The sequence below is a fragment of the Hylobates moloch genome, unplaced genomic scaffold, assembly GCF_009828535.3.
Source record: "Hylobates moloch isolate HMO894 unplaced genomic scaffold, HMol_V3 SCAFFOLD_3, whole genome shotgun sequence".
NCBI lineage: Eukaryota > Metazoa > Chordata > Mammalia > Primates > Hylobatidae > Hylobates > Hylobates moloch.
This window is the reverse complement of record NW_026652278.1, coordinates 65,352,995-65,366,889: the sequence shown is the minus strand read 5'-3', so window position 1 is coordinate 65,366,889 and position 13,895 is coordinate 65,352,995. Positions and strand designations below refer to the sequence as shown.

The 13,895-nt window shown below is 51.8% G+C and overlaps 2 protein-coding genes across 5 annotated transcripts in view; both read left to right on the top strand.

Annotated features, from left to right (window-relative positions):
• The window catches only part of LOC116480734 (DNA replication ATP-dependent helicase/nuclease DNA2-like), a 218,767-nt gene that overhangs the window by 93,874 nt on the left and 110,998 nt on the right, over positions 1 to 13,895 (top strand). The gene's annotated exons all lie outside the window — the stretch shown is intronic.
• TYSND1 (trypsin like peroxisomal matrix peptidase 1) lies at positions 437 to 9,209 on the top strand. 4 transcript variants are annotated; one of them, XR_009212797.1, is made up of 5 exons: positions 437 to 1,744; positions 3,216 to 3,346; positions 4,338 to 4,523; positions 7,015 to 8,319; positions 8,907 to 9,187. XR_009212797.1 is itself a non-coding variant. In XM_032139009.2 (5 exons), the coding sequence occupies exons 1-5, from the start codon at positions 579 to 581 to the stop codon at positions 7,018 to 7,020; spliced, it is 1,542 nt and encodes a 513-aa protein (XP_031994900.1). In that variant the 5' UTR covers positions 437 to 578; the 3' UTR covers positions 7,021 to 7,133. The 4 variants fall into 4 exon arrangements, 3 of the variants coding, with proteins under 3 accessions (XP_031994900.1, XP_031994895.1, XP_031994910.1); XM_032139009.2 differs by lacking the exon at positions 8,907 to 9,187 and adding an exon at positions 4,773 to 4,825 and having other exon boundaries at positions 7,015 to 7,133; XM_032139004.2 differs by having other exon boundaries at positions 7,015 to 9,187.

Here is a 13,895-nt window from a genome sequence, read left to right as displayed (position 1 = left end):
ATTGCTATAGGGTTTACTTTTAAATTTTCAAAATACTGAATTGGCCAAGGATTTCCTTGGTCCATATTATCCCAAGGCTCAGAGGCTGAAGGTCGCCTAGACCTGGGCAGATGCTAACAGGTACTATCATGGCCTGGGCAAATCTGGCCACGTCAGCGCTCATTTCTATTCCCTTTCCCACAGTCCAGCAAACAAGAGACTAGGCTTGAAGGGACCCATCCTCCTCTCCTCCGATTCCTCGTGACGCCGCACACCTCTTACTCTCCCCGGGGCTCATCCGGGGGAATGGGGCAGAGATTCTGTCCCACCGGTTGGACAAACCAACGAGGGCGGGGAGAGGAAAAAAAAAAAAAATCAGAATAGGTAGCCAATCAGAGCTCGGCACAAGCCCAGCCAATCGGGTCGGGTCAATTGGGGCTTAGCCAATCGGGCTCGATGAGGAAGACCTGAGTCAGAGCTTGCGCCTCTCGCTTCCAGCTGTGGGTGGCGCTAGGCCGGTTGAGCCGGACCGGTTAGGGGTCTTCGCTCGCTAGCTCGCTGTTTCTCGGAGAAGCCCCCGAGTGTCCGGCGTAGAGGCCATGAGAAGGCAGTGGGGGTCTGCCATGAGGGCGGCCGAGCAGGCGGGCTGCGTGGTGAGCGCCTCCCGGGCCGGACAGCCCGAGGCGGGCCCATGGAGCTGCAGCGGGGTAATCCTGAGCCGTAGCCCGGGCCTGGTGCTTTGCCACGGGGGCATCTTCGTCCCCTTCCTGCGAGCTGGCAGCGAAGTCCTGACCGCGGCCGGCGCCCTCTTCCTCCCTGGCGACAGTTGCAGCGACGACCTGCGCCTACACGTGCAGTGGGCCCCAACCGCCGCTGGTCCCGGGGGCGGCGCAGAGCGGGGCCGCCCAGGGCTGTGCACGCCCCAGTGCGCGAGCCTCGAGCCCAGCTCACCTGCCCCGTCCCGCGGGCGTCCCCTGCAGCCCCGGCTTCCCGCTGAGCTGCTGCTGCTGTTGAGCTGCCCGGCCTTCTGGGCCCACTTCGCGCGCCTCTTCGGGGACGAGGCAGCGGAACAGTGGCGCTTCTCGAGCGCGGCGCGGGATGATGAAGTGTCGGAGGACGAGGAGGCGGATCAACTGAGAGCGCTGGGCTGGTTCGCGCTGCTGGGCGTGCGGCTAGGCCAGGAGGAGGTGGAGGAGGAGCGCGGGCCAGCCATGGCCGTGTCGCCTCTCGGGGCCGTGCCCAAGGGCGCGCCATTGCTTGTCTGCGGCTCCCCTTTCGGCGCCTTCTGCCCCGACATCTTTCTCAACACGCTGAGCTGCGGGGTGCTCAGCAACGTGGCCGGCCCGCTGCTGCTCACCGACGCACGCTGCCTGCCCGGCACCGAGGGCGGCGGCGTGTTCACTGCGCGGCCCGCGGGGGCGCTGGTGGCGCTGGTAGCGGCGCCGCTCTGTTGGAAGGCCGGCGAATGGGTGGGCTTCACCCTGCTCTGCGCCGCCGCCCCCCTTTTCCGCGCCGCCCGCGACGCGCTCCGCCGCCTGCCCCCCAGCGCCGCTGCCCTGGCCGCCCTCCTGCCGCCAGAGGTGGGCGTCCCGTGGGGTCTGCCCCTCCGAGACTCCGGGCCCCTGTGGGCAGCCGCAGCAGTGTTGGTGGAGTGCGGCACCGTATGGGGCTCCGGAGTGGCTGTGGCACCCCGTCTTGTAGTGACCTGCCGGCACGTGTCCCCTCGGGAAGCAGCCAGGGTCCTGGTGCGCTCCACCACCCCCAAGTAAGCCCGCAGGGCTGACCCCACTTCATCCCTTTCCAGGTCTCAGATCTGGGTCCAGCCCTAATACTCTTGAATATTGTGCAGGCCTTTCTTGTGTCACGCGGATGCTTTGGGCGTGTAGTGGGTAGAGATCTGGAACCCTCCCCTCATCCTTTATATCCAGAACCCCTGTGGGGAGAATCTGGGGCAAGGTGTCAAGCTCGAAGCAGCTCTGGATTTGGGTACTGTGGGACACCCTGAATCCGGAACTGGGCATCTTTGAGCTCCCCTCAAAGTCTGAGTTTCTTCTGGGCAGCTTCACTGTCTGATAGCCCTGCACGCCATACCCCACGGTTCTCTGGCCCTTTGAACAGAGATTCCCTAACCCTGCTGCTTTTCCTCTGAAAGTGATAAGGTCCCAGAGGCCCAGGATGGTGCTTTCCTGGGGTAAGGAGATGGGTTTGTTAATTTTATCCATCTTTTAGAGCTTAGCCAGACCTTCCCTTCTGAGTGAAGCGTGGGTTTCTACCTACTCAGAAGGTAGGGGGGTGGCCCAGGCAGCTGTACGTGGTTCAACCCAGCCTTGCAGCGCAGGCTTTTCCAAATCTCTTTCCTGAATCCCCAAGCTTAGCCAGGTGTGGGTAACACTGCCCAGTTTTGCTATAGGTGTCCCCACTGGTGGCCTATAGGACAGCCATGACTTTATAGGGAAGACTGATGATGAAGGTTTCCCCATGGTGTGTGGCCCCCACCAGATTCCTTCCACTCCCCCCCACATGCCCCTTGCTCCTAAGGAGACTGCCAGGTCTGTTGGAAGCTACCCCTACAGAGTGTGTAGTAGGACGCCCCTGTCTGATCCCAGGCAAGTCACTTAATCTGTCTAAGCTGCCTCCCTGGGAGTTGATGCGAAATGTCGCGGAACGGAGCCTGCCACGTAGTGTGCTACAGAAGTGTTAGCATGTATGTAAATAGGGACCCAGAGGAGTGAAACCATGTCATACCTGCCCCACCAACTGAAGGGATTGTTGTGGGTATCAACGAGGCAGTGAAGGAAAGTGTTGTGTTTGCCTTGGCTCCTCCCACTTCCTGTTTGGTGTTGGGAATGTTACCGAGCGTGTCTGGGCCTCAGTTATACCACCTAAAATGGAGATAATGCCAGTGCCTAGTTTATAGGGTCGTGAAGACTAAATAAAGTGATGTCCACAAAGCATTAACACCAAACCTGGCCCACAGTGCTCACTAAGTGTCAGGTTGATTATTCAGGTACAGGAAGCTTTATAGAAGTAGCACAGTTTGTCAACCACCTTTGGAGATACCACAGAATGGTTACATGATACAGGCCCAGAGTTGCCTGGCTGGTTGATTTCAGGGCTGATACCCAGATCTTCTGACTCGAAGTCCGTGACTTTTACTGTCACTCTCAGCTCCTTGATTTCTCCCAAGTACTGAGGAGTCAGAAAGCTAGCCTGTCATTTGTTTCCTTTGCTCCCAGGAGTGTGGCCATCTGGGGCCGTGTGGTATTTGCCACTCAGGAGACATGTCCCTATGACATAGCAGTGGTGAGCCTGGAGGAGGACCTGGATGATGTCCCCATCCCTGTGCCCGCTGAGCACTTCCACGAAGGTAAAGGACAAAGGGCGCAGCCTGAAGGAGGGCCCCTCTGGGCTAGGGTGGGCCTCAGGAAGGAGAATCAGTGTTGGGCCTTCTCACGAAGTCAGGGTGGCATTGGTCAAGATCCTTGGAGGCCTCCCTTCTTGTGCTGGTGGGGCATGTGGAGTGCCCTGTGAAGGATAAAGCACGCCCTTTCCCTGAGTGCCTGCAGCAATGTAGTGTGAGGATGCTGGGCCTTTGGGGTTCCTTAACACTTCAGGCTGGTCAGAGAGGCATGTGGCACTTTCAAGGCTCCGGGGGCACAATTTGGGTAAAAGGCTTTGTGATGCTGCCATATAAGTACTGATGTCGCAGTCCATGGAGGCAGCGTGATACGGTGACGAAGGGTCCAGGGGCTCTGGATGGGCATCTTTCCTCTGCCACTTATTAGTCCCATGTCCTTGGACAGGCTAGTTAACTGTCCTCTGCCTCATTTTCCACGTCTTTGAAATGGGGCTAATGCATCCTACTTCTGGGCGTTGTGAGGGCTGGGTGCGACGTTGCCTGTAAAGCACTTACCCCCATGCCCTGCACTTGGAAAAAGAAAGGTCATGGCTGCCTTATAGCCATCATCACCATTTCCTTTCACCAAGAGACTTCTTAGGAGTTCCAGGAGGAGATGGGTGTGAATTCCACAAGCATTTATTGAGCATGTAGCTAGGTGTTAGGAACTCCTAAAAGTCACTGCCCCGCCTGTCCAGGGAATGAGGACTGGGAAACAGCCTGTTGCTCAGAAGTGGTCATGCAGATAGAGTACTAGGAGCTCAATGGAGTTCTCTGCCTCTTCCAGCCAGGAGACCTGGGGAAGGCTCTCTGGAGGCAGGAGTATCTGAGCAGAAACTTGAAGGGTGGAGAGGTTTGGGACGTTTGGGACGTTTGGAGAGGGTAGGGATGGGAGTTAGGGAGTGTGAGTCCTGCTATAACACAGGTGTCCCCAGCTTCACCCTCCTTCCTTCCCTGGCAGGCGAGGCTGTGAGTGTGGTGGGCTTTGGCGTCTTTGGCCAGGCTTGCGGGCCCTCGGTGACCTCAGGCATCCTTTCGGCTGTGGTGCAGGTAGATGGCACGCCCGTAATGCTGCAGACCACGTGTGCTGTGCACAGCGGCTCCAGTGGGGGACCCCTCTTCTCCAACCACTCAGGAAACCTCCTTGGTAACCAGCTCTTTGGCCCCCTCCTATCCTCCCACTTGCCAGAACCTCAGTCCCATCCCATGAGTGCTTGTGGCCAGCCCCAGTGCACCCTCTGTCTGGGAAAATGGTGGGCATTATGAGTGAGCTAGCCAAGGTTTGCAGGCTGTTCTGATGGTGGAGAGGGAGGGATGCTGAACTGGGAGGAAAGAGATCTGGGCTCTGGTCCCTTCTCTGCTACTAATCTAATCTGGTTTGATCTGTGAAATTCAGGAGTTGGATTAGTCAAAGCATCACAGACTCAAAAGCCAACAGAGGCTGAAAAGGTAAAGCAAATAAATGAGAGAAGACAACAGGGCGGGGAGGGGAGGGGTCTAAACTGAAGCGCACTCGACTCAGCCACTGCAGACTGTGGCCATGAAGGAGGATGGGCCTAATGTTGGCTGGTATTCTAATATTTTCACAAGACATGTAAAGCTTTTTTAAAAAAATACATGTGGCCATTAAATCAATCAATTTTTAAATTTTGGTAACATTCAGGTTTTTAAAAAACAGTCTGTTTAGCTGTCAAAAAGAAAAAAGTAAAAAACATGAGTTCATCTAGAAACCTCCAACTCCAGTCCAGTCTAACTCTCCTTGTTTGTTTCTTCTTTCTCCTGTAGTGAGAAACCTTGCTCTTGCTGTCTACAATATGTTTACTTATCTGTTCCACCCTAGTATACAAGTAAAGTTGTATTTGCATAACTTTAGTATATTTCCTCTAAATATTTAGTACTTACAAAGAGGAAATATTAGAGCCGTAAGTAATATTTAGAGCCGTAAGTCTAGGCCTGGTGTGGTAGCTCGTGCCAGTAATCCCAACACTTCCGGAGGCTGAGGCAAGAGGATCACTTGAAATGGGACCAGCCTGGGCAACATAGTGAGACCCTGCCTCTATTTTTATTAAAAAAATTTTTTTTTAATTAAAAAAAAAGGAAAATACTAAGTCTACCTTGGAGAGGCCTGGCAGATACCACCTCAGCCAAGTGATCAAGGTGAACATCACAAGTACTCCATACAGACATCAGACAGCTGAGACACTGGGAAGGACACATGGCTTTTATGGTATTCTTCCCAATAATGCATAACCTTAAACGATTAACAGTAACGGCAAAACAAAAGTAATGACAAAAACCGCATTCACTTTTGCACCAATCCAATAGTCATGAGAAAACATTAGGTAGGCCTCAACTGAGGGTCATTCTCTAAAATCACTGACCTGAGCCAGACATGGTGGTATGTGCCTGTAGTCCTGGCTCTGCAGGAGTCTGTCACTTGAGCCCAGGAGTTCAAGGCTGCAGTGAACTATGGTCACCATTACACTCTAGCCTGTGTGACAGAGCGAGACCCCATCTCAAAAAAATAAACTGTATGTTTATTTAAAAAAAAAAAAAAAGCCAGGTATGGTGACTCACACTTGTAATTCTAGCACTTTTGGAGGCCAGGGCAGGAGGATTGCTTGAGTCTGGGAGTTCAAGACCAAGCTGGACAACCATAGTGAGGCCCTATCTCTACAAAATATTTTAGGGAGGCTGAGGCGGGAGAATCACTTGAGCCCAGGAGGTCGAGGTTGCAGTGAGCTGTGATCCCACCACTGCACTCTAGCATGGGCGACAGAGCGAGACCTTGCCTCTAAAACAAGAACAACAACAAAAAAACTAACTAAATAAAATAACCTGCACTCTTAAAAATGTCAAGGCCGTGAAAGATAAGGAAAGACTGAGGAATTGACTCAGATTGGAGGAGATTTGGGAGATGTGACAACTAAATGCAATATGGAGTCCTAGACTGGATGCTGGAACTGAAAAAGGACATTAGTGGAAAAACTAGTGAAACTCATGTCAATGAGTTCTATAGTTCACTTAATAACAGTATTCTACCAAGGTATATGTTTTGGTTTTGATAAATATTTTTTGGTGACATTAGATATGAACATAAAGGAAAGCTGGTCAAAGGGTATATAGAATTCTGCACTTATTTAGGCAAGACTTCTGTATGTCTGAAATTATCTTTAAAAAACTACACACACATCCATGCACTGAGCAGGCCAAACAAAACATGTCTGTGGTTCTGATTCATTCATTCATTCATTCATTCATTCATTCATTCATTCAACAAGCCTTTGTTGAGCGCCTACTTGGCACAAGGCACTGTTTCAGGTACTGGGGAGACTGCATGAACAAAACATCCAAGTCCTGCCCTTATGGAGCTGACACTAGGTGGAGAGAAAGATAACAAGTGAAATAAGTGAACTATTTAGTGTGTTAGATTTTGGGAGTGTTAAGGAGAACGTAAAGCCAGGAAGGGCTGTGGGCAGCAGGTGTTCATGTCTAGAAGCTCAGCGTCTGTCACCGTGCGGGGTGGTATCCAGCCCTACCAGGCCCTGGGGGCTCCAGGGTGGAGGTAGTCCTCCTGCCTTCTCCAGCCTTTCTGCCCCCTGGCTCACGTCCTCTTTTGCTCTCTGACTCCTCAACAGGCATAATCACCAGCAACACCCGGGACAATAACACGGGGGCCACCTACCCCCACCTGAACTTCAGCATTCCCATCACGGTGCTCCAGCCGGCCCTGCGGCAGTACAGCCAGACCCACGACCTGGGTGGCCTCCGTGAACTGGACCGCGCTGCTGAGCCGGTCAGGGTGGTGTGGCGGCTGCAGCGGCCCCTGGCAGAGGCCCCGCGGAGCAAGCTCTGAGGCTGTGTTACCACCTTTGGAAAGAAGAGTGACCTTTTTCTGCTGTAGGAAATGATGTGGAGGTGATGGTGGCCTCAGGAATCAGGGCCCAGCCACTGCAGGGGCCTGGGCTGCCTCTCATCTCCACCCACTGACTGCAGTCTGGGCTTTGGGCTCTGGGGCAAACTTCTCTTCAGCCCCATGGATCCTTAACCTGGCAGCCCGTTTTGGGGTGCTTTCTTGAGCCCCCAGTTCTCTGCCCCCTAGCACTAGACTCAGCTGTATTGTTTTTCCTTCTGGGGAGCCCACTCCAACTGCACAGAAGTTCTGGGCCTGACAGGTAGATGCCAGCTGGAAGGCAGGCCCGTGCCTGGTTTTGCATCTTCCCCTGAGGGCCATTGTTATCCTGGAGCTTCGGTGGGGCCTTGGCTCCTGTCTGCCTCTCAGTCAGAGTCAGGGCTGACAGAGGACTCAGCTTCCTCGGCATCTTAGCAGAAACCTTGCTCTGCAGACCAGAGACAGAAGGGACAGAAAGAGGAGTGCCTCCTGCTGTGCCAGGCCCATGGGCAGTGCAGGCAGATCCCTGAAGGTCAGCACCCCTGGGTCTTCATATGCCAACAGGGGCGCTCTTGACACTGTGCCTTCGTTTTCCAGCCCACAGCCTGGGTCTCAGGGATCTTGAGGGATAGAACATGTCTGGTTGGGGCTTGGGAATAAACATGATCTATTGAAAAACCTCTGTATTTATATATCAAATTGTTTCCTTTTTTCAGGAGTTGAATTGGGAATAGGCAAGTACCAGGCAAAGAAACACACCCTTTCCTTTTTTTTTTTTTTTTTTTTTTTTTCGGAGCTGTGGTCTTGCTCTCTCATCCAGGCTGGAGTGCAGTGTTGCGATCATAGCTCACTGCAGCCTCAAACTCCTGGGCTCCAGGAGACCTCCTGCCTCAGCCTCCTGAATAGCTGGGACTACAGTCATGCACCACCACACCTGACTAATTTTTTATTTTTGTAGAAATGGGGTATTGCTTTGTTGCCTGTGCTGGTTTCAGCCTTCTGGTTTCAAGCTGTCTTCCTGCCTCAGCTTTCCAAAGTGCTGGGATTACAGGTGGGAGCCACTGTGCCCAACCCAGTAATAAACCCTTTCCATGCTGTTTTCTCAGCAGGGTGTGAGCTCACGGGATACGGTCCTGCCAGTCTGGCCCTCATAGCTGGTCATGTGCCAGTCAGAGCTGGGTGGGGCTTGCAGGTCCTGGAAGGTGGTGGTCTTGACCTGGCAGCAGGTGCTTAAAGAATGCCTAGCGTGGGTGGCAGTTGGGGAGTTCAAGGGTGAGTGAGGCCAGGGCAACCCCCAGGAGCTGAGGCCAACTTTGTGAGTCAGGACTGTGCCGTGTGCCCAGGGCCCTACATGTGTGGGCCCTCGAGTGATTTCTACTGGCAGGCTGAAATCCCTGTGAGGGGCGGCTGTGGGCGAAGGCCACACAGGAAGAGTGCCTAGGAGTAACTTGTTTCTAACACCTGTGTGCTGAGTGCCAATGCTGGGTGTGGTGTTATATTGGTTTTCAGCCAGCATTCCTGTAACTCTCATAGTCCTTGTTCCAGTCTTTGTTAGAATATTGGGTATGTTAGGGCTCAGGGGGCAGGCCTCTGACCTCTGGGTATCCTTTCACTAATGTTCGCCCACCTTTTTGACAGTGGGTCCTAAAGACCTTCCCATGAGAGGGTCTCAATCCTGGGGGAAGGAATACTGATGTCATGAAGCTTCCATAAAACCTCAAGAGGACAGGGTTCAGAGAGCTTCTGGATAGCTGAACACCTGGCGCTTCCTGGAGTGTGGCATGCCCAGGGAGGGCACAGAAGCTCTGCACTCCTTCCCCTTCTCTCATTCCTTGCTCTATGTGCGTCTCTTCATCTGTATCCTTTGCAATATCCTTTATAATAAACCGGTAAACATAAGTAAGTGTGTCTCTGAGCTGTGTGATCCACTCTAGCAAATTAATTGAACCCAAAGAGGAGGTCGTGGGAACTCAACTTGAAGCCAGTTGGTCAGAAGTTCTGGAGGCCCAGACTTGTGCCTGGTGTGGTTGATGGGGGCAGTCTTGGAGACTGAACCCTCAACCTGTGGGGTCTGACAATGTCTCTGGGTAGATAGTGTTGGAACTGAATTACAGGACACCCAGCTGATGTCCACTGCTTGTTGGTGGGGAAACCCCACACACATTTGGTCACTGAAGTCTTCTGTGTTGATGATTGTGATGGCATGAGAGTAGAGGGAAAACACTATTTGAGGAGAGTTTTTCCTAAAACATGGGGCAATCACAGAACACTCCTGGGATGGTTGTTCCTCCCTTTACAGGTTAGGAATGGGTCCAGAGGTCATGGCTAGTTTAAGAGAAGTTCTACAGTAAGTTAATGGTAGCAGAGTCCTAGATCTGAGGTCTGACTTTGCTGTGAGAGGGAGTGGGGGGGGGGGATTTATTCTTGCACGTGTGGGTACTGATATGGTTTGGTTGTGTCCCCACCCAAATTTTATCCTGAATTGTAACTCCCACAATTCCCACGTGTCATAGGAGGAACTTGTTGGGAGGTAATCGAATCGTGGGGCTGGGTCTTTACTGTGCTGTTCTTGTGACCGTGAATAAGTCTCACAGATCTGATGGTTTTAAAAGTGGGAGTTTCCCTGCACTAGCCCTCTCTTTCTTTGCTTGCCGCCATCCATGTAAGACGTGACCTGCTCCTCCTTGCCTTCTGCCATGATTGGGAGGCCTCCCCAGCCATGTGGAACTGTAAGTCCATTAATCCTCTTTTTCATCCCAGTCTCAGGTATGTCTTTATCAGCAGCATGAAAACGGACTAATACAGGCATCAAGGCACCCACAGGCTACTCTGGGGAGACTGATGTGTCAGCCCATTAGTGCAATAAGCAGGGAAGCTCTGTCCAGGGAAGAGTATGTCTGGGGGCCCAGAAGGGGTGGGTCAGGTAAGGCTTCAAGGGGATTCAGGCTCTGAACCATGAAAAGAGAGTTCAGAGTTTACCAAGTGTACTGGAAACAGTGTTCCAGGCTGAGAGTGGCAGGAGCTGGGACAAGGAAGTGTGGCACAGCTTCCTTGTGGAGAGAAAATTGGAAAAGTGCAAGACAGGCCCAGGGACCAGTTACAGTGGCTTAGTGAGAGAGAAGATGGCTGAGGCAGGACTGGTGGAGGTGAGATCAAGTGACAACACAGGAGGTAGAACTGATGAGCTCCCTAATTTGAGACCAGGTGCTGTGTCTCATGCATGTAATCCCAGCACTTTGGGAGGCTTGAACCCAGGAGTTTGAGACCAGCCTAGGCAACATAGCAAGACCCTGTTTCTTCAAAAAAAAAAAAAAAAAAAATACAAAAATTAGCCAGGTGTGGTGGTGCACACCTGTGGTCCCAGCTACTTGGGAGGCTGAGGCAGGAGGATGGCTTGAGCATGGGAGTTCGAGGCTGCAGTGAGCTATGATCATGCCACTGCACTCCAGCCTGGGTGACAGAGGGAGACCCTGTCTCTAAAAAAGAAAAACAAAGATCTAATTTGGGACCATGAGTGGTACTCACTTGCCATGTCCTGTTAGCCTGGTCCCTGGATGCCTATGTGGAGGGAGACAGCCTCATTAACCAGTCCACTGGCCTGGAACTGATGCCCTAGCAAGAAATGCACTTCTGTTGTATTTGAGCCATTACATTTGGAGTCTGTTGGTCATAGCAGCAGAACTTACCTTCACTAATATAGCCTCTCCCTAGCTGGGAGCACTATACCAAACCATGTGTTGGGGGAGAGAAGAAACGAGGATATTCCTCTCTTCTTTGAAGCTTATAAATTTCATTGGAACTACGTATGGAAAAGGAGAACATTTACCAGGCTCTTCAGATCTAAGAGTTGCCTGTTCTTCAAGTGGGCATACTGCCTCTGTTTCTCTGGGCTCCTGAGATGACCCAGTACCTTGGAGCTCCTCCAGCCCTGGGAGCCAGCAGAAAAGCCACCTGTTGTCTGTAAGGAAGTGCCCTCAGGCCTGGCTGAGCTCATTACAGCAGAGAGCCAGCAACTCTTCCTCCTCTTAGATTCCATCATGTTAGACAATCTGCCTGCTGTCCCCACTAACCATCAAAGTTCCATGGAATGAACTTGCCACTTTTTCAGCATCCTAACCACCACACTTTCCTGCTACCTCTGGCACTTGGAAATTCAGAGACAAACGTTCTTTTTTAGGCAGCGAGCCCTGATTTTCAGTTCCAAAGCTATGGGCACTGCTGGGTGGGACCAGAGGAGTGGTGTGCAGTGAGCTACCTGAAGGGGTTGCATGAGACCATGTCCCCTCTCCTGGATGGAGGTGTCTTCTGGTTGCCAAGAAAGTATTGAGTGATAATCAGAAAAATTCCTTGATTTTCATGGTTTGTTGCTTTGTAGCAGGTCTTAAGGAAAAATAAAAATATTTTCATGGTTTGGGACAGGTCTTTAGAGATGGGCCACACCAGCCCTGACACACCTGAGCCCAGTGTTGGGCCACCTCGCACCTCTCTCTCCTCCCTTCCAGCTTTATCTTTGTCCTGCTCTTTCTGGAGTCCTCTCCTTGCATCCTGCCAGCTGGTATCCCCTTCATCCTTGCATGCCTAGCTTCTACACAAAGCCTTCCATGACCTTCTCAAGCCTCAGGGCTGATTCCCTGCACTGGGCAGGCTGTAGTCTCTCTGTTCACCTCTCTGTGTCACATCTTACTGGGTACATGCCCAGTAAATTCCCCACAACTGAGATTCTGCTTTGCCTGAGCAGTGCCCTCTGGCTCCTTAGGGATGATGCCTGCTGAGGGGTTTCCTGGCTTTAAGGTCATGGTTCAGGCTGGGTGCAGTGGCTCACACCTGTAATCCCAGCACTTTGGGAGGCCGAGGCGGGCAGATCACTTGAGGCCAGAGTTTGAGACTAGCCTGGCCAACATGGTGAAACCCCGTTTCTACTATAGCCGGGCGTGGTGGCAGGTGCCTATAATTCCAGCTGCTTGGGAGGCTGAGGCATGAGAATCGCTTGAGCCTGGAAGGTGGAGGCTGCAGTGAGCTGAGAGCATGCCACTGCACTCCAGCCTGAGCGACAGAGCCAGATTCGTCCCCCTACCCCCAAAAAAGGGGTCATGGTTCAGACCTCCATTGTAGGCCCACCCCCTTGCTTTACTAGCTGAGGGACCTTGCCTAAATTCTTTAGCCTCTGGGAGGCTGAATTTCCTTATCTGCAAAATGGAGATTAACAAAACTTACCTTGCAAGACCTTTGTGGAAACAAAACAAAAGCACTTAGTTCGTGATCAATAAATATTAGCTTATTGTTTTTCTAAGATGATGAGTAGGATTTTTCATCAGAAACAAATCATTCTGGTTGCCTTGGGCAAACTAATCTGCAATATAAAATATCTATAATAAATGGCTGCTGTGTATTCATTGCTACTGTGTGCCAGGCACCATGTTAAAACACTTTATAAAAATGATCTCATTGAGACCTTTCCACAACTGTTTTTTTTTTTTTTTTTGAGATGGAGTTTCGCTCTTGTTGCCCAGGCTGGAGTGCAATGGCATGACCTCCGCTCACTGCAACCTCTGCCTCCCCGGTTCAAGTGAATCTCCTGCCTCAGCCTCCTGAGTAGCTGGGACTACAGGCATGTGCACCAGGCTAATTTTTTGTAGAGACAGTGTTTTACCATGTTGGCCAGGCTGGTCTCGAGCTCCTGACCTCAGGTGATCCACCCACCTTGGCCTCCCAAAGTGCTGGGATTACAGACATGAGCCACCGTGCCTGGCCCTTATCCACAACTCTTAAAGTAGGTGCTAATATTTGCACTAATTAGATGGAGATGGCTTATTTTTCGCTGAGTTAGCTTGATGTGATTTGAGCTGGCAATACACTGCCTTCCAGGTCATTGTCCTGCCTGTGGGTCTTTGCACATCCAGACCACACTTCCTTCCTCTTTACCTAAATCTACCTCTTTCTTATCCTTGGAGAGAAGTATTTACACCCTTCCTTTGCCCCCAGTCTTTCTTTTTTATTTTTTCATTTCATTTATTATTATTTTTGTTTAATTTTGAGACAGAATCTCACAGTCACCCAGGCTGGAGTGCAGTGGAATGATCATGGTTCACTGTAGCCTCAAACTCCTGGGCTCAAGCAATCCTCCCACCTCAGCTTCCAGAGAAGCTGGGACTACAGGTGTGCACCAACAAGCCCGGCTAATTTTTGTAGGTCTCGCTATGTTGCCCAGGCTGGTCTCCAACTCCTGGGCTCAAGCGATCCTCCCGCCTTGGCCTCCCAAAGTGCTGGGACTATAGGCATGAGCCACCGCGCCTGGCCATGCCCAATCTTTCTTACTGCAGTTGGTGATACATGGTTTTTGCTTTCTCTATACATCTATTTTTTGGTGGTGTGTTTAATTCTATCTTTTCCCAGACTGTCGCCTCCATGAAAGCAGGAACCTTGTCTGTTTTCTCCTCCAAGTTATCCCCCCAACGCCTAGCACAGTGCCTGGCATATGTAGGAGCTCAACAGGGTTTGCGGAATTATTATGTGTATGTCTGAAGGAAGGATGTTGGCAGTGCGCCCAACGTGTGAGGGGAACCCCACTCTCCAAGTTTCCAGTGGCTTTAAAGGTGTCCTCGAGAAAGTCAGAGGGACAGGGGGACA